General features: G+C 40.3%; 1 protein-coding gene across 1 annotated transcript in view; it reads right to left on the bottom strand.

The window, feature by feature from the left end:
• Nucleotides 1-24,911, bottom strand: part of GK (glycerol kinase) — a 36,382-nt gene extending 11,471 nt beyond the window's left edge. The window contains exons 1-16 of the mRNA XM_077927406.1: nucleotides 24,674-24,911; nucleotides 18,429-18,502; nucleotides 17,157-17,263; nucleotides 16,442-16,519; nucleotides 15,280-15,359; nucleotides 13,701-13,838; nucleotides 11,999-12,108; nucleotides 10,557-10,623; nucleotides 8,341-8,358; nucleotides 6,050-6,085; nucleotides 4,152-4,219; nucleotides 2,999-3,041; nucleotides 2,599-2,679; nucleotides 2,290-2,368; nucleotides 1,450-1,546; nucleotides 1,083-1,206 (exon numbers count right to left, since the gene is read on the bottom strand). Coding sequence (XP_077783532.1) covers nucleotides 1,083-1,206; nucleotides 1,450-1,546; nucleotides 2,290-2,368; nucleotides 2,599-2,679; nucleotides 2,999-3,041; nucleotides 4,152-4,219; nucleotides 6,050-6,085; nucleotides 8,341-8,358; nucleotides 10,557-10,623; nucleotides 11,999-12,108; nucleotides 13,701-13,838; nucleotides 15,280-15,359; nucleotides 16,442-16,519; nucleotides 17,157-17,263; nucleotides 18,429-18,502; nucleotides 24,674-24,751 — 1,278 coding nt within the window. The 5' untranslated portion in view covers nucleotides 24,752-24,911. The remainder of the gene's footprint in view (nucleotides 1-1,082; nucleotides 1,207-1,449; nucleotides 1,547-2,289; nucleotides 2,369-2,598; nucleotides 2,680-2,998; nucleotides 3,042-4,151; nucleotides 4,220-6,049; nucleotides 6,086-8,340; nucleotides 8,359-10,556; nucleotides 10,624-11,998; nucleotides 12,109-13,700; nucleotides 13,839-15,279; nucleotides 15,360-16,441; nucleotides 16,520-17,156; nucleotides 17,264-18,428; nucleotides 18,503-24,673) is intronic.
• Between the last annotated feature and the right edge of the window lie 945 nt (nucleotides 24,912-25,856).

Here is a 25,856-nt window from a genome sequence, read left to right on the forward strand (position 1 = left end):
AAACAGCCTGGCTGCACAAACTTCTTTCTGCTTGGGCAATACTGTAGTGGGATACCTATCATTATGAAGGTGCTAGTATAATAGCAGGACTCTGACTGAAGTTCCTTTTAAATTTAAGAAGCACACACAAGGATGCCTTATGTCAGGCATGGCCAAACTCGGCCCTCCAGCAGTTTTGGGACTACAATTCCCATCATCCCTGACCACTGGTCCTGTTAGCTAGGGATGATGGGAGTTGTAGTTCCAAAACATCTGGGGGGCCAAGTTTCGCCATACTTGCCTTATTTGAACATAGCTGTTTAAAGAAATAAAAGTTACAAGGCCAAACTAGGCATTCTAATTTATTTTGTAGAAAAACCATGCCCTGAGGCATATGCTGAAATTAATCAAATCTTTAAGAAATTGCAGGGGGGGGGGGATTGAAAGTGGAAAAAACTTGACCATTTCATCTGCATTTTGAGCAAAAAAGCCAGAAGATGAAATGTCCTACAACTCAAAGGCAGTCAGGTATGGTGGCCCATGGAAATATATCCTGAAGTCAGAGACACCCATGTTTGTGTGTGTGTGTGTAGTATTAGTGAACAGAAAGATGTTTCACATGCTTTTAAAGTTAAAAAACGAGGCTTTTAAATTCATGCTCCAGTCTGTGACAATAATTCTTCTCAAGGTACACAGATTAGTCTCATGATACTAGCAGCTCCTGCTTAAGACATTATGCTGCCTGAGGCAGAACAGCAAATACTATGTCAAGGTGCATAGTGTCCAAGGTTAGCCAAATTATTTTGGTACTCGAGGCAGACAATTTCATAACTGCCTCTCCCTGGAATTAAAAACACAGCAATAAATTAATAATTAAACTTCCAATGCTCTTTCATGGCGCCCAAAATCAACTGCCTCACACTTTGCCTATTGAAAGAACCAGACCTGGTTACCAACATTAGTCTTTAAATCATACGGAACAACTTGAGACCTTTGGTTCTGCCAACCCTCCCAACAAACTTTTGAGGTTATACAATTTAAATCATCTGAATCATACAAAATACAACTCATCATTATTATTATTTTTAAAAGAAGTTTGTCACTGCCATCAAAGCAGCATTAATTGCACCCTTCATCCATACCTCTCGTGTTTGGAAGCAGACAGCCTCTAGTGCAGCAAAGGCAATGTGGTTTTTATTTGTAAACTGAGTAAGGCCACAGATAATTCTGTAGAAGGAAAAAGGAAAGCAAAATCTACCATCAAGACTAAACAAACCTTCTTTTAAAGACTCACATGGCTGCCACAGCACCCCCTATAATGGCTGCTGTGTGCACATTGCCCTCTCAGCTGGCAAGAAGTGTATACTGGCAAGATGCACAACATCCCACTGTGTATCTGGCCTAAATATTTAAGAATGGATAAAATTAAATATTGGCACTTAAATTAAACATTTGGTATGATATACCTACCCTCTTGCACTGGGTTCCCAGTATGGTGCATATAATCCTGAGAATGCTGGAACAAAGTAGCAGCCATAAGAAGTGCCCACTTCAGCAGCAAGTTTCTCTAAAACCAATGCCAAAATAGAGTTTATCTTCATGCAGCAGGAGCAAATAACAGTTATTGCTATTTATTACACTTGTCAGTTGCTTATTACTCAAATGTTACAATTAAAGGTCAGATGGTCTAGAAATGTTTTTTTTTAAAAAATGGAATAAAAAATAAATTCCAAATTTATGAAACGTTGTCACCCAGATTACTCCAGTAAATAAATATTAGACTAAGGAAAAAAGGAGTCCCAATTCTAATTATTTACAATTGTGTAGCAAAGAACAAGAGCATTCCTAGGCATCTAGCAGCATGCAAAAAAGTAAAACTCTTGTCTTCAAATAAAAAAGAAGTCTTGCACAACCATCTTATATATGTCTACTCAAAGGCAAGTCCCACTGAGTTCAATGGGACATACGCCCAGGATAACAGCCTTAGTGAATGATAGCACTGAAAACTCTTGCTATATTTTTTTTTAAAAAAACTTCTCCAACTAGCAGTATCCAAGGAAGATATTGTAACGTAGTGATTTCTATTTCCAAAAGCAATAAAAGGATGCAAGACTAGAAATCTACATGTATCCATTTAAACTCATACATCTCTTCCAGACATTTGATTTTATACATGTCACAGAATATTACCAGTTTTCTAAAACCAAACGCATGCCACAGTTTGTGTCCTTAAAACTGACATATTCTAGGCAAGGGTAAGATCAAGCAACTCTTCACTAAAATAAGCTACTCCAAGTTATTGATACTCACCAACTTCACTTGAAGACTTTGCAATGCCGAGGTTGTCTCTCAGCCAACGTACAACGGCACCAGCTATGGCAACAGAGCCCTACAGGAAAAGGGCAACTTAATGTGTTTTGTTACTTCACTCTCACTCTTAGAGCAAATCATGAAAGACAACACGCAAAACCTAACTTGCATCAATTGCCCAAGCACTTTGTAGCAGGTTTGCAGGCAGTGATAGTACATATACGGTAGCCCACCTCTTGGTATTACAAACCTAAGAAACAACTTGGCACCTTCAAAAGCCCATAGTATATGAAAAATAATTATACTTACTTCTAATGCATAATACACAGGTTTGTCTCTGCCCATTTTGTACGCCACTGTAGTCAGAAGGCCATGTTCAGAAATTGCAGGCTGGAAACAAAACGAAAAAATATGTAATTACTTGATCTAGAAAATATTAATTATTTCTATCATATTAGTTTACCCTTGGCTGTTATCTTAAACACTGCCCAACTGCCCTAGCATTCTAGCACAAGACATTTCCTCTTTGGGACCTTCATGTTAAACAAGGTATGCTTGTGAATATTTTAAGCTCCCGAGGTACCACTGTATTTTATTTGTAGGACACAACAAAAAGATTTTTTAAGGGAGTTTTACACAACAAGAGCTATTTCTTTGGGGAAAGTAGTAATTTGCCAAGGTTTCAAGTCGTTTTATTCCCAGCACTAACCTTTTGACCTGTATTGCAGAGTAAGAAGCAGCCTGTTCCATACCTGAAGTGCAGACACCAAAAGTTATTATTTGCTACAAAATGAAGCATAAGAAATCAGATGTATGCCATGCCATAAAATGACTAGGAATATCAAAACAGTAGTAACATAACTGGAATGTTGGTATAGTAGGACAACTCCTCTACATAGAAATTGCTATAATCAGGTAATTAGTCTAGCAAAGACTGGCTGAATTGTGGCAAACCAGCTGACACTGGATTGGGGAAGCATTGGAGTCTTCCTTCTGTCTCCACTTCCAGCCACCACCACTGCCCTTACTTCATTCAGGATTGGTGTATATATGTATCTATGTATATATGTCAAATTGGGAGGCCAAGCTTCCCTAATTCACACTGGAACATACTCAATAATCCTCTTGTATGGAGCATTATGGGGCAAGCTTTAGTCTGCATATTTAGTTTGCTGTGTGTGCTAGCCAGGGAGAAATGTGGCCAGGCTGTTGGGTAGACTGACACATGTGTACTTCCGATTTTAAAGTCCATTCAAAAAGCTACAGGAAATAAGGTTGGGGTTTGGATATGGGTGGGGATATGGAGTGCTTTTCCAACCAAGGCACTGCAGAACCTCCTATTCCTGACTACGTTTAGCCCAGGACACTTATTTTATTAGAAACCCAGTTCTTCTTCATCTGCTGGACCTGGAATGATCTGAAGTACAGCTGACAGAAATAGACTGAAGGGGAAGGTGAACAGGCCATGTATCTTACACAAGTGTGCAAGGTATTTCAAATGTATTTTAAATTATGTAGCAAGTTAATAAAAAAACCATCAATCTGATTCATTATTATCAAGATTTGGAAACATGTAGCCCTCCAGATGTTGTTAGACTATAACTCCCATCAATCCTGACCAGTCTGTGGGCTGATAGGAGCTGGGATCCAACATTTGGAAAGCCACAATGGAGGAGTTCTTGCAAGAGGTGAGATTCAAAGTAGGATCTTCCTGACTCATAGTTTCATCACATACCCATTGTGTTACAGTGGCTATCCCACAGTGTGCATTCTTAAAAACGGCTGATCCTCTAACACCGCCCCCCTTTGTATCAGTTCTATGGGTGCAATGATGCAGGTGTCAGTTCTCAGGTTAAACTTACGTATTTTTTGCTTGACCATCCTTGAAGCACATCTGTCCCACTAAAGCAGCAGACTGGTCACCTAAGCACTGGAAGTACATATAATTCATTAACTTCAGTGAAAGTATACCTGCATATTTAATTTTTAAAGTAGATCTATTTTGTTTACAATTTGGCTCAGCTAAAGTCCCATTGTCTCGCTAATACTTTTTACAGAAAGAAACACATCAATGGCACTACAGATTGGATAACTTTTATACTGTAAAGCACTCTATAATCCTTGGATGACGAGTCGTATATAAATTTAATATATAAATAAATGACAAACTTTTGTTCTGGATAGTTGAATTTTTTTCCTGAAGGTTATCTTACCACAGGACCTCCTTCATTTTCAAATGAGCATGCTCAAAGCTCACATAACCAGTTTCAATAAACCTTAGGGGAAACTAGCTTTCTGTCAACTGGGGGCGAAAATATATTGGCCTCTTGCAGATCCAGAATGGTGGATAAGCCTAGTTTTTCTGCACATCTAGAATAATTTGGAAGCACCAATACCAATAAATACAAACAAAAATGCAGAGGAGGAAATGGACAGAATGCCTATTTCCAAAAGAATGAAACCAGATGTTTGCCTTTAAAATTCGGTTTACATTAAGGCCGCAATGCTACACACGCTTACCTGGGAGCAAGTCCTATCAAACTCAGTGTGGCTTACTTCTAAGTTAACATGTATAGGAGTGTGCTGTAAGTGCTGCTTTCAATAGCAACCTAGTTTAAAAATGAAACCTGAATGTTATTAAAAAAACATCCTGCCCTTATTTTTTAACTGTATCCATCACTATAAAAATCCTGCCTCTCTCCTAAAAGGAAAAGAAGACTTGAGGACAAGCATTTGATACAATACATTTATTGTGTAAATAATAAATATTTATGATCCTCAAAGAAAACTTTGTTTTCATGGAAAAATACTGTTTTGCCAAGTAATCACTATCCTTACTTGTGGAAAATTCTGGGCAATTAGCCTTTTACATAAAAGCTAAAAGCTACAATTCCCTTCTGTGATTTTGTCAGATGCCTTTTGAATTAGTAGAGGGCCAAGCAAATCCATTTATTTCACAATTGCACCCCTTGTGTCTTAGCAGACATAACTGTGTACTGCAAGAAATACAGGAACTTTATGACCAGACCTCTGTGCTCTTAGGTAGTCTAAATACTTGTTTTTGCTTGTTTTAACTGTTCTTGCAACCAATTAAAATTTGTTGCTCTGGAAACTTGTGAATTATAGTATAGGAAACTTAAATCAGTCTTTTCTCTTGGTAATTTGGGCAATCTACACCAGGCAGCATAGCTCCTATGCAGATACGTTTCAGGCAGAATGGGAGGCAAGTACTTGCTCCCCTTCCTTCCTTCCTTCCTTCCTTCCTTCCTTCCTTCCTTCCTTCATCACAGAGGCTGGAGAGAGGTGAAAGGTTCAGTTTCTACATTGTATTCTGCTATCCTTTGTGTCCCATGATATTGGAACACCATTTAAAACCCCTAAAATGAAAGTTATTGGCACTTAGGTCTGGCTGGAAGCATCTATTTAATTTCACAGTAACTGGTTGTAGTTACACCATCTGCTCCAGGCTTGAGGCTGGGCACAGTAGATGCTAGTTATGTTTTCAATTGTCTACTTACTGCATAATCCTATATGAGTCTACTGAGAAACAAGTCCCACTGAGCTCAATGGGCTCCAAGGTAAGTGTATATGGGATCGCAGCTTAAACTTATTTTTACTAGCATATACAACTGATACTTTAGACATGTAGTTTCTACTGACTGCGCCCCCTCCATTTTTAAAAAGTACAACAAGGTCTATCAAACATTCCACTGTATTCAGAAATTGTACCAATAAATTACAACATGGTTAGGGAACTCACCCCAGAAATTGGTACGCCAGTCAAAGCTCCAGAACTCTATAGCAAAACAAATACATTTTTAAAAGTTTATTCAACATCACTAATTTTCATCTAGTAGGTTTTCCATAATTTAAAGAACAACTGAAGCAATGTACAGCTAGAAAACATCAAAGCCGTAGTCAAGCAAGTCTATCAATGCTGCTAAAAACAAAGATCCTGAAGTATACTGAATGCTGTTGAGCTGTATGCATATATTCACACACACAGTCTTTCAAAAGTAAAATTAATCACCTACAGGGCCATGAAAAACAGAAAGGCCACATAACATCTCTGTCAATTAATGGGGGTGGGGGTGGGGCAGAATAGAAAAAGAAAATCCTTTGCCATTTAATCTGTCTAGCAGAGTCCCTCTTGTACTAGAGCACCACAGAAACCTGCCTTTATTATATAGCTGGAATAAGAATTTACTACTCAGTTATATATAATTTCCCACACAAGGCAAAGGGACAATTTTAATTTGTATTCAGTTTCTTCAAACTCCATAGCTTCTGAGAGGGGGGAAAAAACAGGTACCAAAGATAAAGGTTATGGAGAGTCTTTAAAAGCTACAAATCCTGAATATTATAAGAATTACAAAATATTGTTCTTCCATAACGGAAACAGAAATAAGTATAACAGGGTACAAGTTAGCAACGGATCCACTGGGTATATGCAAACAGTACAATATTTCCAGATGACGGAAAACTACAATTAATGGCAGAATAGTGGATTTTAGTTACAAATGGAATATCAGACCATCTATATGTATATTTAGATAAAAAACCACAAAAATTCTAACATTGTTCATTATATGATTGAACTTTGCCTGAAACCAGGATGCGATAACTGGTTCCTGTTTTAGCAGAAAAATGTGTTATATGACAGCCACAGCAAGACTTTGCTTCTATATGCCCACTGATATCACTGTGAAATAGGCCACATACACAGCAAGCACATCTAAACTGGAAATGACTTGGGGAGAGAAGAAATAATCAAAGGGGCAGATAGTGAACAACCATAGTGTTACCATTAGGCGCACTGAGGTGAATGCCTCAGATCCAGAGGTGGCAAATCCCACTTTAGTGCCTGGCTACTACTTACTCCACCCACTGCCGCCACTGCCAAAGAAGTGAGGAGAAGCTGTGGCGACGTTTCCGGTGAGCTCTTGCTACTGCCTCTCCTCATTTCTCTGGTGATGGGGGTGGGGTGGGAGGCACCTATGGTGGCGCTGGTGCCTGTCACCAGAGAAGTGAGGAGAGGCAACTCCTCTTTTCGCCTCAGGTGGCAAAATGGGATAGGCCGCCCCGAAACAGTGTACGGTACAATAACAACCAACTTATCAGGACTGCAAGGTACAAGTAACTGGGCAAATACGAGAGAGAGAGGAGGTTGAATGGGAGGCCTGTTCTTGATTCCCAAATCCCTGCCCAGCCCTCCATTTTCTGCTCAGTCAAGGAACGCAAGTGTGGCAGTCTCTTTTCCACACCTCAGTTCATCGAAGAGCTAATGTTTGCTCTACCATTTATACACATATTAAAGCACAGCACAGAGTACGACTTGGTTTTTGATAACACGTGGGGCTACAATAAGATGGTAAACAACATGCTTCAAAATGGGAGGTCAGTGCTTAACATACAGGTGTGGCTGTGGCAGAGTATTAGTGGAAGAACACACAGGAGACCTCATTTTGTAAGATACCATCGAACAGTTTGTGAAGTTTTCTTGAAAAAGAAAGAATACATGTTTGTGTGCTTGCAAACAGCCAGGCATGCCAACACCTAGTACCCACCAAGCCACCCACGTCAAAACCAGCTTTTTTTTTTTGCAGGGTGCATTCTGTGTGTGTGCATGTGTGTGTATGTACACTGAGCAGTAGCACTTCAGTGAAGCCATGCAGAGAGTACAGTCAAGTGCATTTCCATTTGGGGATACCTTATTAAATAGCATTTTGAAGGTGAGATGAGATATATACCATACACTAGTATTCCTCCTCTTCAGTGTTTTTGCCCTCAATTCATACAATCTTTCACAAGGAAAGTTGGGAGTGAGAAATAGTAGTTTCCCATTTTAACTTTTTTTTAAGCAGGTGGGGAGTGTAAACACCTCAACAGAACCACTAATAAAAGCTTCAGATTCAGTCGGTCTGATTGGAGGATGCCACCTGACACAATCCCTTTCAAAAAGCTACAGGATTCCCCCTAAAGAAATGCACTGCATCTAAGCAGAATGGATGGAGATGTGAGTAGGGGACATCCTAACAAAATCCTACTCACCAAGGTAAGGGAGATTTTCTATAGTCAGCGAGAAAAGTAGTGGGAAGGGAGGAGGGGAAGAGAGACAAACAAGTTCACAGTTTCAAAGCTTGGTAGTCTAGTAGTCAATTCTCCTCCTATAAATTGCTGTTTGGGGTAAAATGAATATCAGACCTACACACTTTGAAGCAAACACTCAAAAGGTTTAGAACTCAAAGTAATGGACTTCACTCTTCTATTCTCAAATGACTCAAAGTATATAGCCCTAGTTACTTACTTAACAGTAGTATCAGATTACTGATATCAGAGGCCAAACCTTTCAAAATTTGAGATCCTGCATTGTTAATAGTTGACAAGTAAGTGAAGGGAGCAGGCAGCTTTTACTGTTCTTGTGATAAGTTGTACTGGCAACCATTTCTTCTCTTCTTCAATTATTAAAAGGGTACAAGACTCATAATATTGAAAGTTTAGCCACCCTAATTTGGGTTAAAGTATTTTTGTACAGAAACACTTTCAGTTCAGTTGGAGACTATTTGCCAAGCACTTTGTTTTTAAAAGTCTGCAACCTTCCCTAAACATCCCACAATGAAATACAGGAATTCACAATGGCTTATGTTGTATTCAAGACACTAACATTATAGCTCTGTTTTTTATTATTGTAAACAATCCAAATGCTTTAAATTAATTTTAAAAGGCCACTACCGATACCAGTACTCTATTCACCAGTAACACTCTTTCTCATACAGAGCAGAGAGGCTATTACTTGAGGGAAATGAAAGTACAATTTGTTTCATTTTAAGCAACAGATCAGCTGTATCAAGTAATTTTTTTGAGTATTTCTATTGCTTTCACAAACACTTTCCATTTAAAGGTAGTTCAGAAACTGGAGTCTAAAGCAAATGGCTTTTTCTTTCTTTCTTTTTTTGAGCTGCAGAGGTCACAAAAGGAGATTTGGCCACACTATTGAAAAACACCCCGTCCACGAAGCTGGAATACTTTTCTTGTGAAGAGCATTCATAAACTAATTTAAATTGGATAATTGCATATTATCATATAGTATTCGCTGATAAGATTTTATCTAATCTGGGAACGAGGGTCAAAGTTTCTTCTAGCTAGTGACTCAATCGAGCTGCAGCACTTGTTTAAAAAGAGGGCTCCTGCCAAACTGTTCTACAAGCCAAGTCTGGGAATACAGAATATTGTGTCTTGTCATTTTATAACCATTTTAACTATCACTTCTTTAATAAAGTTTAGACCATTTCCAGTTCATAATTGTACAGAACTTTCAAATCAATATTACGGTAGCTGATCTTCAGATGGAAAACATATCCAGAGTGTTCTATCGTGGACCAGACATGCTGAATCACCACAGAGCTATTTCCCACAGCCCAGATATGTATGGTGCTTCAGCCCCCATCAGTCTGCACCCCAATCTGCAAGGCCCAACATACATAGCAGGAGTTCAGCCTGTGCACTGATTGCCAGTGGCTTCCTAGGGTGAGAAGGGGTGTGTCTTTGCAGGGAAAGGGTTCAAGACTCTTCCAATAAGTCACTAACTAGGAACATAGTAAAGATATTTGTAAAGATATTTCAGACAGCAGCTTTCTACACTAACATTTAAGCTTGTAGAATATCAACTCCTTCGGTGCAACTGTAACATTAGAGAACTTGACCTTAGATCCTAGTGGAAGTGTCTATAACAGCCTTCTACAACCTGCTGTCCTTCAGCTGATTTAAATGTACACTCAGCCCTCAGAAACCTGACACACACCTCGTTTATAGCCGCCCATGTGCACAAATTCTGCAGGACTCTGCCCCAACTTACAGCCCAGCCCTAACCATGTCTTCTCAGAAGTAACTCTTACTGAATTTAGTGGGGCCTATTTCTAGTTAACGTAGGTCAGGATTGCAGCCTTAGTTAAGGAAGAGCACCGATACATATTTCTATGCCAGTTCAAAAATTCCATATGTAGTTTTCCGTAAAAAACAATAATTTCATAAGATATAAAATATTGGGAGATATAAACAAAATTGTACAGTAACTTATATCTTCTAAATATAACTTTTCTCAAGAAGGATAGTTAACAGTCCAATTTAAAATCTATTCCTTCTCCTACTTTACAAAAATAACTTTTTCACAGAACTGAGTTATCCAGCTTATTCGATCAAGATTAAGCAGGCACAATTCACGCATATGTTGTTAACTAAATGAATTTAACGAAAAGTTGTATATATACCATCAATCCATAGATCTCTGAGGAACTCCGCACTTTGGGAAGTATTTCCATAGGAATTCCAAAAAATCTGGGAAGGAAACACAACATTTTCCAAAAGTTAATACAAAATTATTCATGGTTGTTAATTAAAAAGTTGAACTGGGGGTGGATGGAGAATATATGGGGCCCATAATGTTTGCCTCAAAACAAGAAATGTCCACTTAAATGCTTCTTCTGATTGGTTAAAACTGGAATCTGGTTTACCACTTTTCCCAAACTAAAACTTTGTGTGGCCAACAGAGGTCCCGCTTGAGCTTCTCCTTAGCTAATAAAGCTATCATTTGTTTAAAAATTGTTGCAAAGGTTTGCAAGCCCTCATGATGTGTAGATGTAAATACTTCATGCATAACTCTCTTTTTTACTTATTCTGGAGCTTGATTTGACCTGAGCTTATGTGTGCATCTCTCCCAGCTCCAATGATCAGCTTCCTCATCGCTACAGGTGCCTCAAGAACGGTTAACAAGCAGCCAGCAGCGACAATCTTATGTATACTACTAATAAACGACAATACTACTTTCACTTCTCAAAGGTTAAAGCAGAATTATTTGCTAGCTGTGATGTAGAAAAATGCCATCAAATATTTCACAATCAAATCCAAATGTTCTCTCAGTTATGGAATGAACTGCTCCCATCAGGTTATCACAGAAAACCCATGAATGCATCTTTGGTTGTACCTAACCAATTGAAATTCCACACTCTCAAATTAAATTTTATTAAAGTATGTTAAACACAGTGCGGAATGAATTTTTAAAAGTGAGTCAGTGTGAAATGAATTTTTAAAAGTGAGTCTTGTATAATTTGAGGAAGAAGAGAACATCAATTTTACTCAGTGGAGAGGAACCTGTGGCCCTGAAAATGTTGTTGGACTCCAACTTCCATCAGCCCCAACCAGCAGTCAATGGCCAGGGATGATGGTAGATATAATCCAATAACATTTTGAGGCCTACCAGTTTAGAGTCTAGTGGTTAATTCAGATGAGATTTTATGCCCAATATTTTACAGCTATAGCATGATTTCTGCACAGAATTATGATGCATCTTGTGACCACCCACCATTTGCCAAGCTGGATTTGAACCTTTACCATAAGCAATAATGGCTGCAGAATCTATTGTGTACTAATCTTTCAAATATATACAGCTCCACGTGGATCCCCATTACAAAGCCAGAATCAGATAAACTCGTTGCTATTAAGCAACAACTTGTTCTTTAGTTTCAGAACACAGACCATTTAGAAGTTTTTCACATGTGACCCTGGAAAAACAACTATTAGGACCAAGTGCCACTCAGCTAATAGAATTTATTTCCAAGTAAACCTGCTTAGAAACCTGTACATCAGTATGGCTTTTTGAAGATGGTCAAAGCAAATCTAGGCACTGAAGCAGACGGACAGACAAGTTACTTACTTGCAGAGTTCAGTATCCCATTCTAACGAATGAATGTTGAACAGCATTGTTCTACTGGCATTGGTTACATCAGTGCAATGAACACCTCCATTTTTTCCACCTGTCAAACTCTTAAATTAAAAAAAATAAAAATAAGCAAAGACAGATCAGTAAAACTAGAAGCTGGTCACTGCTTCCCTAGAAATGGAAGTTGGAAATCTGGCAGACCACTGTTCACTCTTACTATATTTAAAGAATTTGTTCAAGTATCCCCAATCTTTTCCTGCTCACAGGGCACATTCAAAAATAGTTATTATCACTGTAGAAAAAAACTGGTGATGCTTACCCTCCCCCCAAAAACCCCCTCATTAAACTAAAATAAAATAGGGAGTGGCAGGGAGTACTGGTGGGCACCAAGGCTGCTTCTGAGGATGTCATGACCATTTGGGAACCCCAGTATTTGGCTTTAATAGGAACAGTTATCATAATATAGTACACATATGCAAGAATAATACAGCAAGCCTTTCCTCAAAGGCAAATCTTTCTTCAAAGGCAAGAGCAAAAAGATCAAGGAATCATACACTTTATTGAGAACATCACAGAAAGGGGGCCTATATGACATTTGGAGTGAACAAACGCCCAGCGATTTCAGTTTTGCGTTTACCTGCTATACATCACAGTCCAGGCTAAATTTCATTTTTATTACACAGTGATTGATCCCACCTGTCACATCTACTAATATTGGAAATATAAAAATCACTGACTATACCCTGGTTGAAGTTACTCCCCATCTGGGAGGGAAAAAACCATAGTTCACCAACTTGGTCTTTCCACCCAACTTTACTTACAAACTCTCTAGCCAGAGAAAATGTTTTGAAAGCCCTTCAATATTATTTGAAGGAAAGCGATGTAGATAACACAGCTACCCCTTTTCTCTGTGACACAATGAAGGCGGTCATTAGAACTCCCATTTTTAATGGCTGCAATGCTTTTGAAAACTCCTGTTTCTAGGACATGTACTGGAATTTTACTCTTATGCAAGATCTTAGAGGTTTAGGCACATGTTCACTCTCCATGTGTTCAATGAATGCATGAGAGAGAAGCAGGATCACACCCACTGTTCATTCCTCATTCCCTGGCATGGCTACAAATTCAGCATTAATGTGAAAGAGTATGATTCACATGATCAAGAAGCCTAATTGGCCAAAGTTCCCTTTTAAGCGCAGGAGCCATAAATACTTTAGTATCCTTTCATCCTTACGTCAGACATGCATCTGCTAGATGTGTGTGGCTAGGCATGCACAATCCCACTGTATTCACTGAATGCATGGAAGGGTAGCAGCCATGATCCCTTGGATTATTCGTATCTGACACACACTATTTATATTTATTTTTATTCAATTTATATACCGCCCTTCACCAAAAGATCTCAGGGCAGTTCACAAAATAAAACATTAGCGCCATGATACTTCCTGAGACAAGCGAGGGGAAGGTGTGTACTTAAACCCTTTTGACCATAACTGATGTGTGCCCATTTTATTCAGGTGTATTACATTCTGCTGCAAATAACGTTGGAGGCAGATTATATAGGCACATGTATGATTCTGATGAGGTGGCAGTGAAAACTGATTTCCTGTTTAGAAAACGTTGAATGTTCTTTGATTAAAATTGAGAAAGTATAAAGCAAAAGAAGTTGATTGCTATATAGCCTATTGAGACATACCCATATTAGCCATGTGTCAATGGTACCAAACAGAGCTCGCCTCTCCTGAACTGCTTGCCTGACCTCCTTCACATTGTCCAAAAGCCAGCAAAGTTTCACAGCACTGAAATACGTGCTAAGTGGGAGGCCTGTCTTATTCTGCAAAAAAATGAAAGATTTTCAGAACATAAAGGAGAAACACTAGCAATAAAAATGACAAAAGGTTCATCTGTAGTAGAAGCACAATAAAAGGGTCATTAGCATCAGTCACTCTCTAGTATTGTAAACCCTACGTGTACCAAAATCCAACATGATCAAAGATCAAGAGAACAGGTAGTTTGAAGACTTGCCACGTAGCAAAACAGACAGAAACATATTCTAAAGGTCATGTTTTATACAGGTTATCTGTCTGTGTTTGGAAAGCAAATAATGATGGAGGCAATCAGAAAGAAAGAACTCCTGCATTATACAGCGGAAGCTTTCAAAGCAAATAGGTTAAGAGGCTGTTTTACTCATATGTTCCTAAATAATTTTATTTTGGCAATATCTAGGAAATATGCTAACGCTGAGGGGCAATTTCTGTGTAGCTTGGAATAGATGACAGTGAAGTCGTTAAATAACGTCTTGCATCATAATCTATTTCTATTAAAATTTGGGTTAGGTAGTTTCATATTCTTAGTAAATAAGGAATGCTTGCTATCCTACTTGTTCCTAACTTCACACAGAGGAGGAATAATTTAACCCTTCTTACAAGTGATTACACATATACTTCCTTCAGCTTTTAAAAACATGCTTTCTGCTCTCCTTTCTCAGTATTCTCAAGGAAAATTATTCTTACTCTTATTTACTGTATTAAATTTGTATACTGCCCTTCACCTGTAGATCTCAGGGCAGTTCACAACATAAAAAACAAGACACTCCCCCCCCCACACACCATGTGCAAGCCAATAAACATGCTTTGCACAAACACATTTAAAAGAGCATAGATGTTAATCAGTCAAATGCCTGGTTGAAGAGGAGTGTTTTCATCTGGCAACTAAAGGTGTGTAATGAAGGTGTCAGCCGAACCTCCTTGGGAAGAGCATTCCACAAACTGGGAGCCACTGCAGAAAAGGCCCATTCTTGTGTTACCACCCTTCTGGACCCATCGCAGAGGAGGCATATGAAGAAGGGCCTCAGATGATGATCGCAGGATTGGAGTAGGTTCATATGGAGAGAGACAGTCCTTGAGGTATTGTGGTCATGAGCTGTTTAAGGCTTTGTAGGTCAAAACCAGCAATTCGAATGGGGCCCAGAAACTAACTGGCAGCCAGTACAGTCAGGCCAGGATTTGGTGTAATCTGCTCAAACCATCTTGCCCAGGTGAGCAACCTGGCTGCTGAATTCTGCACCTGCTGAAGTTTCTGAACCATCTTCAGAGCCAGATATAACGCATTGCAGCAATCTAACCAAGAGGTTACCAGAGCATTGACAACAGGAGTTAGGCTATCCCTGTGCTATGATAACCTACACTGTATTCACTACAAAACAAGTACAATGTGTTAAAATCTCACATCAACACATCACTTCCCTATATTGTTAAAAAAGCAAGAGATTTTACCTTAAAAAAGGATTTATTGTGCCCTGGAATTTTTTTAAGCAGTCGCTCAACAGTAGACTGGGTTCTTAGGTCAAGCCACACTATAATACAAACACAAACATAAGTGATAGGGTTATGTTACTGAAAATTTCAGTAATTCAGGCTTCCACCACAGAGGAGTTATTCTCCAAATAACTTCTACACACAGAGCAGAGCTTGTGTGTTCTGGCATTTCTCCCATGGAAGCAGAAAAATGTTTTTAAATTGGGGGGGGGGTTTGCTTCATTACGGACTGTAGTATGGATGAGTAAGTACTGCTACATAAACAGAGTTTTGACCCCCTTGTCATAGCTTTTAAGGTTTTTAAAATTCTGCCTTTCATGAAAGGATTCATGAAAGTGCAATTATAATATAATTAGAATCAACCCAGGCTTGCAAATACGTGAGCAAAAGTCCTCACATATTAAGTGTTAAATGTTCTGGCACACGCAGACCACTTGAACAATAAATAATAAAAGTATCCCTTTCTGGGGATAATTCTTGCTTGTTGCAGGCAACATGGTACTGTGAAGTGGTTAACAAGCTGACATCAGCTTAAATCGAGTAAGACATTTAAAATGTATTTCCCTCTTATTATAGAGCTAATACAAGTAAAAGCATGTGATATGCACCACAATGATACAACATTCTACAAGAACCAAATACAGTTTAACAGGCTATTTGTTAGAAATATTTAGATCAATCAGATGAATGAATAACAGTTAACAAAAGGCTAATGCCATTCAGACCCAAAGCTGATGCCTCCCCCCTATGTATACCGAGATGAAAAAGACATAGGGTTGTGTTCAATGCTGCTGTTCAGCTGGAACAACAGACTTCCAGTTGCGAAACAAAACCTCCAACCTCTCCCCTGAAGCCCCAATGTGGACTCTAAAAACCTGCTACAGAGGATTGGGGAACCCTCTGGAGCAAATTTCATGGGTGTACAGAGAGAGAAGAGGAAGGGGAAGTCCTGTTGTGCAAGTAGATTACTGCTTGCGCTGTGTTGGATACAACTCACTCATAGGCTTGGATTCTAAGATAAATTAGCTCCAGGAAGTTCACTATACTCCATTATAAATAAATAAAATGATTAGCACATAGTCAAGTGGAAAACTACATCCCTATTAAAAAAAATACTTACCTAGAGCATTATAGAGAGGCTCTCCAGTTCGTTTGTCCCAAACCACAGTTGTCTCTCTCTGATTGCAGACCCCAACAGCTTAAAAACAGAATGAAATTTTAACATTTACTGGATTTGACATGGCATACTTCATCCTTTAGAAATATTTCAATACTTTCCATAATTTCTACTGTATAAACACTTTCCCTGTTAATTCCACACACACACACCCCTTAATACAATTTACTCACAGAATAAAGATACTGGTTAGGATCCAGAGAAACTATGTTTTCACAAAGTGTTCCTGTGCACACATTTGGCAGAGGGGCAAGATAATTTACCAGAACTTGCTTTCAGCAGCAGCCCTTTGTACCAAATAAAATGCTACACTGGGCAATCCCTTAATCTGGGGTCGGGGAGAAATAAAGAAGGCAGGCTGCCTTCTGGAAGGGATGGCTGAAATCCCTGTGCAAGAGAGCACACACTTCCCTTGGGTTTCCAGAACAGCATTGCACAAACCACAACCTATTTATTGCCTCATTTCCAACTTATCCCATCTTATGAAAGGAAACTCTGACAAAATAACAACACACCAATAAGCTACACTCCAGAAACATCTTGCATTGGCTTTAATAGTTTAACATATCAGTTTTATTCCTAAAGAAAAGTTCAGAAATGTGCCCTTTCTGACCACTGCTTCAAAAAATCATTATTTTTATGAAAATGTGGATAATACCTTTTATACTGGCAATGTCCACATTCAGTTGTTTCAGTTTCTCACATGTTTTTTCAACACATTCATAGACAGACTGTAGTATTTCCTTTGGATCTTGTTCTACCCACCTTGAACAGATAAGATAAGCATAGAGAAGAGAAGCATAGAGAAAACCAAGGTTAGTATCAGAAATCTATATTTTGCATCTGGCATTATGTACACAAATATCATGAAATCTCATCTGTTTCCTCCAACACAGGGTTTCCCAAACGAGTCTCCAGCTGTTGTTGGATTACAACTCCCATCATCTCTAACCAGCAGGACCTGTGGTCAGAGATGGTGGGAACTGTAGTCCAAAAACAGCTGGAGACCCAAGTTTGGGAAACTCTGCATTAGAAATGAATGACAATTTACTAACATCATTTTCAATTAGTACCAACCAGTTTGTCACGAAGCAGAATCTAGTGGATTTTTAACATTACTGTAATTCCTCTTACCATAAAATTGTTAAGAAGCAGAAAAGAAGAGAGAGCTGAAGAGCTCGTACGTCAAAGGAAAACGAAATTGGCTGCTACTTTTCCAACTTAAAAAAATGTTGTGCAAGGCTAACAAACACCCAGTGCCACTTCTGTTCACCTGATCTCTGGTTGGTTATGGTGCTACTACTTACTGGGAGGTGTTGGGAGGGGGGAGTGAGATAGTAGAGTGGTTGGTGTGGCACAAATGCACCAGCGCCACCTACCCCATCCTCTTCTGCAGCAACACAACCCCAGCCCAACACTCACTACTGAGGCAAACTATTGATTAAAAACAAATACAGTAACAAAGACAAACAGAAAAGTATATTACATTATTGCAATGACTTCCATCTTCCAAACTTTGCCTCATATGCCTACAAACCATTTCACTGGCTTAAGTAGGAACATGTAGGCTTGGATCCATAGACATGTGAATAAAACACCACCCAAGAAACAGGTCTTTCCCATCTCCTACTCCTCACTAGAGCCCCCTGTGGTCTCCAGTGTACTTCTGAAAGGCATGGAGTGGATAGCTGCAGTCAGAGAGAGCAATGGGCATAAATTCACAGGGGCAAAGCAAAGTGAAGAGTGGAAGTGACTTTCTGCTCGTGTAGTTTAAAGTTTAACAATATCACACTATGGCTGCTTTCTTAACCCCAATTACCTGGGAGAAAGCTCTATTGAATTCAATGGGACTTACTTCCAAGTAGATATGGTTAGGATTGCAGCCTGAATGACAAGCAGTCAAGTATGCAAAGAAAAAATAATACTCTACCCTTCTTTGGGGAATTTCTGTTGGATTTCTACTTGGTGGTAACTCAACAGCTCAGCTGTTTTTGCATTAAAGACCTGTAATGCATAAAAGAACACCAAACCAGTTTGTAAAAACATAATTAGAGGGAGAGGCAGACAAAGAAGCTTGGCACCCGCCTCTCGAACAGTTACTTGGAAACATGTTTCAGGGATGACAGTAGCATTCAGAAGTTAACTCCCTTAACAAAGACTATATTATACATAACAGAAAATTGTCAAAGAGCAAAATGATGCAAGAAATACTTGCTTAACTCTAGAAGAGGCCACTAAACCACATGTTACAGGAACCTGAAGGTTTTTTTAATTTTTTTAAAAAAATAAGTTGGAAGCAGAGACTTCTGGACCATGAGTTATATTATGGCTTTTGCAACCATATGGCTCAATTTTGCAATGATAGGAAAGGTTAATCATCCATGGAGACAAAGGGAGCAGCAGTTTCTGGAGCCTCCCTTTGAAAGGATTACTGTCAAAAAGATAGGTAGATTAAGGAAACCGCCCTAAAAGTCTGAGTCACCATTAAAAAGCAGGGTGAAGAGTCAAATTGCTTTTTAAAAAAAAAAAACACTAAGGTACATATACAGGAATATAATCTAATTATCTATTTACTATAGTGGTGCTGAACTTTATCACAATATAATAATCTCCATTTGTTTTAAGATTTTAGAGATCAGTTCAAATAATTTCTATATTTATACTGTTAAGTGACATTGAAGATAAAAATGTTGAAATCAACGGTTAGACATAATTGATTATTCTTTCCCAAAGTACATATTTATTCATCTAAATAAACTACTAACCTATATAAATCACAAACTCACTCAAGTGTCCAAATAATTATGCTTTCTATGCAGTTTCTAACGTGTTATGAAAATCCAAAAGACATCAAATTACTTCAAAACATCAAGAAGGTTGCATGTTCATGCCAATTCTGAAATTATGTTCCTTATCTTCTGCTTTTACATAAGAAGAGGAGGAGTTTGGATTTGATATCCCGCTTTATCACTACCCAAAGGAGTCTCAAAGTGGCTAACATTCTCCTTTCCCTTCCTCCCTCACAACAAACACTCTGTGAGGTGAGTGGGGCTGAGAGACTTCAGAGAAGTGTGACTAGCCCAAGGTCACCCAGCAGCTGCATGTGGAGGAGCGGAGACGCGAACCCCGTTCACCAGATTACGAGTCTACCGTCTAACATCTGTGATGTTATTTTTATCCTGAAAACAGATCTCTGAGATCTCTGCCTCCAACAGCAATTTCTGCTGAATTGTTAACTGAAACCCAGTTTACTGTAGTCCTAACCATTCAGGCTAACCTTACTTGCTTTACGGTAAGATGGAAAAGTGCTTAATCCTTTTCAACTCACTCCAGATACCACCTCAGATAGCTGACTAAAGAAGTTGATTAAGAGTAACATCAATCACAATAAAAATCCAAATCTGATAGAGGTATCTAGGACATGCACATACATCTGTGAGCGCATACATCTCTTTGATTTCTAACTACAGGTATAAGAATTTTTTCAATACAAATTAAATGGTAATCATAATTTGATTACAAATAATAAGAGAAAGGCGATGATAGCTATATAAAAATCACTGGCCATTACAGTAAGAGTACAGTAGAAATGTAATGCTGCCACTTAAAATGTTTGTCTAGACAAACATGTCGAAATGTTTCGTATCAGAAACTACTGAGTAATTTCAAGTGAAAATTGCACTGTGTTTCCCCCACATCTTTACAAGCACTATGACAAAATTTGTTTGCTGATGAAAACAGTACAGCATGGAATATTGTTCGCCAATACTTCTAATGCTATCTGTGATAAACATACAGTGGTACCTCTTGTTACAAACTTAATTCATTCCGGAGGTCCGTTCTTAACCTGAAACCGTTCTTAACCTGAGGTATCACTTTAGCTAATGGGGCCTCCCGCTGTTGCCACCGCACAATTTCTGTTCTCATCCTGGGGCAAAGTTCTTATCCCGAGGTACTATTTCCAGGTTAGCAGAGTCTGTAACCTGAAGTGTTTGTAACCCGAGGTGTTTGTAACCAGAAGTACCACTGTACTCCTGTAGCTACTTAAAACCCTCCAAACTTTATTGAGGAGGGTGAGACACCTAAAGGAAAAAGAACACAATCGGAAACATTTGCAGCTAGAAACTATGCTTAATTCATCTGATCAAAACCAGTCCTCCTTTCATAAATGAAATTGGTGAACCATTGCTGGTATGGTTGTTTCATATTAAATCAGGACAGCATGGCTTGTGAAACACATATAGCTTCTGAATAGTTTAATAATAATGGTGCTGGAAGTGGATCATTTAAAACAGGCCATTATCTTTAGTGAACTCTGAATCACTGCAGGGCTAGGGCAGCTAGGGCTGCAATTCTATACACCAGTGGTTTTCAACCAGTGTGCTATGGCACTCTGGTGTGCCTTGAATGATGGTCAGGGGTGCCGCGGACAACACTGTCACTCTTTCCTTCCCTCCCTCCTCTGATGCCCTCTTGCACCTTTGCCTTCCAAAGCCTTGCACAGCTGTTTATTGCAGCAACCCTGGCTATAATCTCCACAGGAGAATGCTGCCTCTGAGAGGCACCTCTCTTTTGGGGGGCAGCTCAGAGACCAGGGATGGTAGCAGCTGCTGCCTGGAGGACTCCCAAAGAGAGGGGAGAGGAGATGAGGCCTCCACAAGGGAGGGTGTTTGAAAAAGGGGTGACATAACTGGGCTCCTGAGCCCCACAGGGGTACCACAGAAAGAATGTTGTTGGTTAAGGGAGCCATGGACTCAAAAAGGTTGAAAACTTCTGCTATACAGCAATGGTGGCTAATCTATAGTCCTCTATGTGTTGCTGGATTCCAGCCCCAACCATCCATGGCCATTGGCTGGACCAAGAACATCTGAAGAGTCACAGGTTAACCACCTTTTCTACTCAGTGGACTGACCTCAATAATGCTTCCTTCTGAAATGCAGAGAATAGCACAGGAGGGCCTCAGGCAGCTCCTGCTATCAAAAGACTAAAGGGAGTTCTTCCTGAAATTCAACTCCTGTTGGCCCATTAAAAGAAACATCCTGTACTTTTGTGTCATCTAGCAAATAGTCTCAAGGAAGTGTGAACTATTTGTGAAAGATTTTCTGTTTCATTTAAATATTCTCTACCAAATCTTTTATTCTAAATTTGGATTTGCTTTTCAGTTAATGTAACTATGTAGTTCAAAGGTGAGGATCAACAGAGGCAAGTTTAGGAATGCTTCTAAGAGGGAGATGCTTCCAAAGTACTCAAACAGTTGTTAATCATTGCCTTGGGGTTCGTTGAACTTACTTTACTCTAATTCTAGACTATTAACTCTTTCATATAAGAGAAGTGTGTGCTGCACCTGTTACTGTACCAAGACCATTACTTCTTTTTCAGGAAGATGTTTTATAACAATATATACACAGGAGTTGTATACACAAAAAACATAAAAACTCAATTCCAATATAAAACCAATGGATGAAGTTTAAAAACATATTTTTTCTATACTTTATTTTGTTCAGAAGAAGGATAGATTAAGCCATGCTCCTTCTGGGGTAGTTTGTCTACCTTTTGTCCCCATCCTGCACTCAGCTCTCACCTGTAGCTCCTAGAAACTGTCAGCACGTGACAGCAGTCACACCCTGGGCATGACTTCAACTTGCCGGCTAAACCAGGTGATGGTAGGCAATGGGTCTCAAACCCTTGGTGAGTTAGGGACTTTTCCTGCATGCAAATATGAACTTCAGCAGATTGAGCAGACAAGACCAATAGCGGGTCTAATGGCCAAGAAGGCGACAAACATTCAGCTGCCTATCTCCTTCTGAGCCCAATTTAAACTACTGATTTTGGCATTAAAACCCAAAATGGGTTGGGACTAAGATATCTGGAGGATCACCTGCAGCTGTATGAGCTTGCTCAAGCTTTAAGACCAGCTTCTGAGATACTGCTCTCTGGTCCATCAATAAGAGATGTCAGCTTGGGTACCAAGCACTTTTCTTTCCGCACTCGTGGAAATAACTGTGGCCCTATCATAGTTTATTTTCAACAGAATTCTTAAAGTCATTTAATTTCAGTCTGTGTTCTATTAATAGCTGTGTTCTGATGAAGTATCACTGCTCACTGTAAATGGGGTATAATATGGATTTTAATTTGACGGTGCTGATTTTGTCTATCATGTTCTGTAGTTTTCTATACACTGCCTTAGAAGGGCACTAAATCCTGAAAGGCAGGTTGTAAATTTATTAATAAACAAACAAAACATAAAAGAAGTATCAAACCCATGGCTGGCTTGATGTTTCAGGACAAGCACATACTTGGTATAATCCTGATATGATATTGCAGGGTTGCATTTACCCCTCAGAATACAGCATATGCTTTCATAGTGTCTATGGAAACACATTCATGGAATTTTATATGCAATTCATAGAAATTTGCAGGTTCAATGGTGTCCCAGAATGGGCTCTTAAAATGTGCTGTATATGCACACAAAGTTAGTACCAAATCTGGCAGCCTGTTACTCTGATACAGGCAAGCAAATAGATGTTCAAAAGAACATAAAACAATGACAAATGCATTCTTGTACTTCATGCCAAACTGTAAGCAGAATGCATGAAAATCCTACCAAAGCAATTTAAAACTCTGGTGCAGAATTAGTCCTTGTTTTGATACATTTATGCACTACAATTGTTTTAATGGTATGATACACATCCTCCTTATCTATGATGTGATTCCACTTCAGCAATAAACTCTTGACTTCAACTGTGCCTGAAATCTATTTCAACCTTATTTGTTTTCATAATATTTGTTAAAACAGATTCCTGGACTTTAGCCAGATCCTCTATGAATGTTTGCCCAGTTTAAAAAGCAAAGAAAGAAAAGAAAAAAGTTGGGTGAAGAGAATGCTTAAAGAAGAGAGAACGTTCAGACCAATATTATTATTATTATTATTATTACTAAAAACAATGATTTAACCCTTAAATCTGGTGAAAACCTTATTATACAAAATCGCCTGCCCTATACAAGTACAGTCTGTGTGAAAAACACAAACAAGATTTTACCTTATATATAAAACAATATTTAGAAATGCTTGTGTTTCCAAATTCAGAGGGACATTCCCAAGTTTGCACAGCACCACAGTTGCAAAACTGGATTAAGCAGGATACAAACTGTGGATGAGTGAAGTATAAGATGACATTTCTTGCCTGCCAGCCATTTTTTATTTCACTGTCCTCAGCTTTGAGGTTCACGGTAGGGTACCATAGTTCTGACAAATGCAACTACCTGTAGTGCATATTGATCTCTGGATGAAGCAGTGGCACCTGTTTTCCGAGGCTTCATTCACACTGGAATTGCCCAGAATCCAAGCTAAACTTTTTAGTACAACACTAATAATGCAAGAAACGGGAATAACAATGTTAGAAGTCGTTACCAGATTCTACTCATCTTTTTTCTTCCCTATATAAACTTTTCCATCCACCAACCTATGAGTTTACATGCTACAGGTGATCTAGCGTAGACAGCAAATGGATGATGCACTGTGGCTTGTAGGATAAGAAACGCCAGCAGCGTAAAAGAAAGCTCTCACGCCTGCTTCCATCCATCACACCCTAGATCAGAGGACTGAGTGGAAACTCCCTTTCTCTCATACTGCCCAGCATGACAAGGAGAAAGGCAGAACAGTTAAGGGGATAAAGTGAGAAAAGGGCTTTATGTCAAACTGCTCTCTATTCCAGGAGAAGCCAATATCCCCTTCTCCAATTACCCCTGGGCACACACACAAACAAAAACCAAAGCCAACACCAGCAGCCCTATATGTAAAGACAGAGAGGTAGAAGAGGCATTGATCATTTGCTCTTAGATGTGTTTCATTCGTAGCAAAATAATGGGTTTGTTTGCTTTTTAAGCCCTGGGGCTCGTACGGGTCTCGAAACGCAACCCTCTGACCCTGAAGCTTCCCCAGTGGGGGGGGGGGGCATCCTCTTTTAAGGCGCTTTTAGCTGACCAAGGGCATTTTCCCCTATTCTCCCTCCGCGAGCCTGGGCAAGGGGAGACCTCGCTTGGCACCTGCCCAGCCCCTCTTAGCAGCCTCCGTCCTCCACGCTCCCACCAAGGGCAACCACGCCGCCGCCGCCTCCTGTCACTCCATCATCCCCCTCCGTCGCCGGAGGCGGCCGCTCGCCGGCTTGCGCTTACCAGGAAGCGCGTGGAGCTGGTCCCTTGATCGATGGCCCCAACCAGCGGGCCCATCGCCCCACCCCGGGCCTCTGCCATGGGCAGGCTCCGTCCGCGCGCGCGACCCCGGCCCGTCTCCTAGGCGACCCTGTCACCCGCCACGGCGAGGGCGGGCGGGAGCGAGAGTGACAGAAGACTGACACTCCCGAGCCGGCGCCCTCCGCTCTTGAGAGCGGCGCGTGGCTTCCCGGATCAGAGGCTGGAGGCGGGGAAGGGGGCGCTGGCCCGACGCGCTGCCGCTCGGCCGCCAATCAGCGAGCCGGGAGGAGGAGGAGGGCAGGGCGGGCTTATTTCCCCCCCCTCCCCACAGGAAGCGGCCCAATGCATCGGGAATGGGGGCCGCTGAGCTAGCCGGTCACGTGCACCGGGCCTCTGACGTGAACTGGAGGCTCTTCGGCCTTCAGCTGCACTGGCTCGCCGCCTGCTGCTTGCTGTTGCGACCGCCGCCGCCGCCGCTCCCTCCCCGGGCAGAGGCGGCGGTGGATTGTGACGGCGTTGGTGGTGCAAGAGCCTCTTGCCTTGCGCAAGCGCTTAGAACGCCGCGAGCGGCCTCCTCCCGGCGCTCTCTTCCCGGCTTGTCGCCTGCCTCTGAAGTGCCAGGTGGCTGACAGAACCGGAGTCCCGTCCGGGAAAGAGGAATCCCTCCCCCTCCCCCACCAGTCACCTGCGCGCAAGGTTTCCTCAGAAGTGCACCTGCGCAATCTCTCGCACAAACAGGCCTGGGAAGTAGGCACAATCGACCTGGCGCTTCATTTCAAGGCAGGCACACATAGGGCTCAATGCCTGATTTACGTATAAGCTAAAGAAGCTGTAGCTTAGGGCCCCACACTCATGGGGGCCCCAAATTTTTTTAAAGGAAAACAACCACTGGATGTACATTTCCAAAATATAAGATAAAAAACAAATAAAATAAATCCTACATACAGCAACAGTGTTTTATTTGTTATATGCAAATGGCTTTAGATACCTATTAGGTCCATAAATCGCCTTATAGCATATATTCAACACAAAAAGCAGTGACAATTTGTTGTTGACACAGAACAGCTGGACATATAAAGGGCCCCATTACCTTCAGTAGCTTCAAACCTAAATCCAGCCCTGGCTGCACTGTACTTGCTGGGGAGTCACCCTCACCCAGTTAGCT

The sequence above is a fragment of the Podarcis muralis genome, chromosome 4 (genome assembly GCF_964188315.1).
Source record: "Podarcis muralis chromosome 4, rPodMur119.hap1.1, whole genome shotgun sequence".
Classification (NCBI taxonomy): Eukaryota; Metazoa; Chordata; class Lepidosauria; order Squamata; family Lacertidae; genus Podarcis; species Podarcis muralis.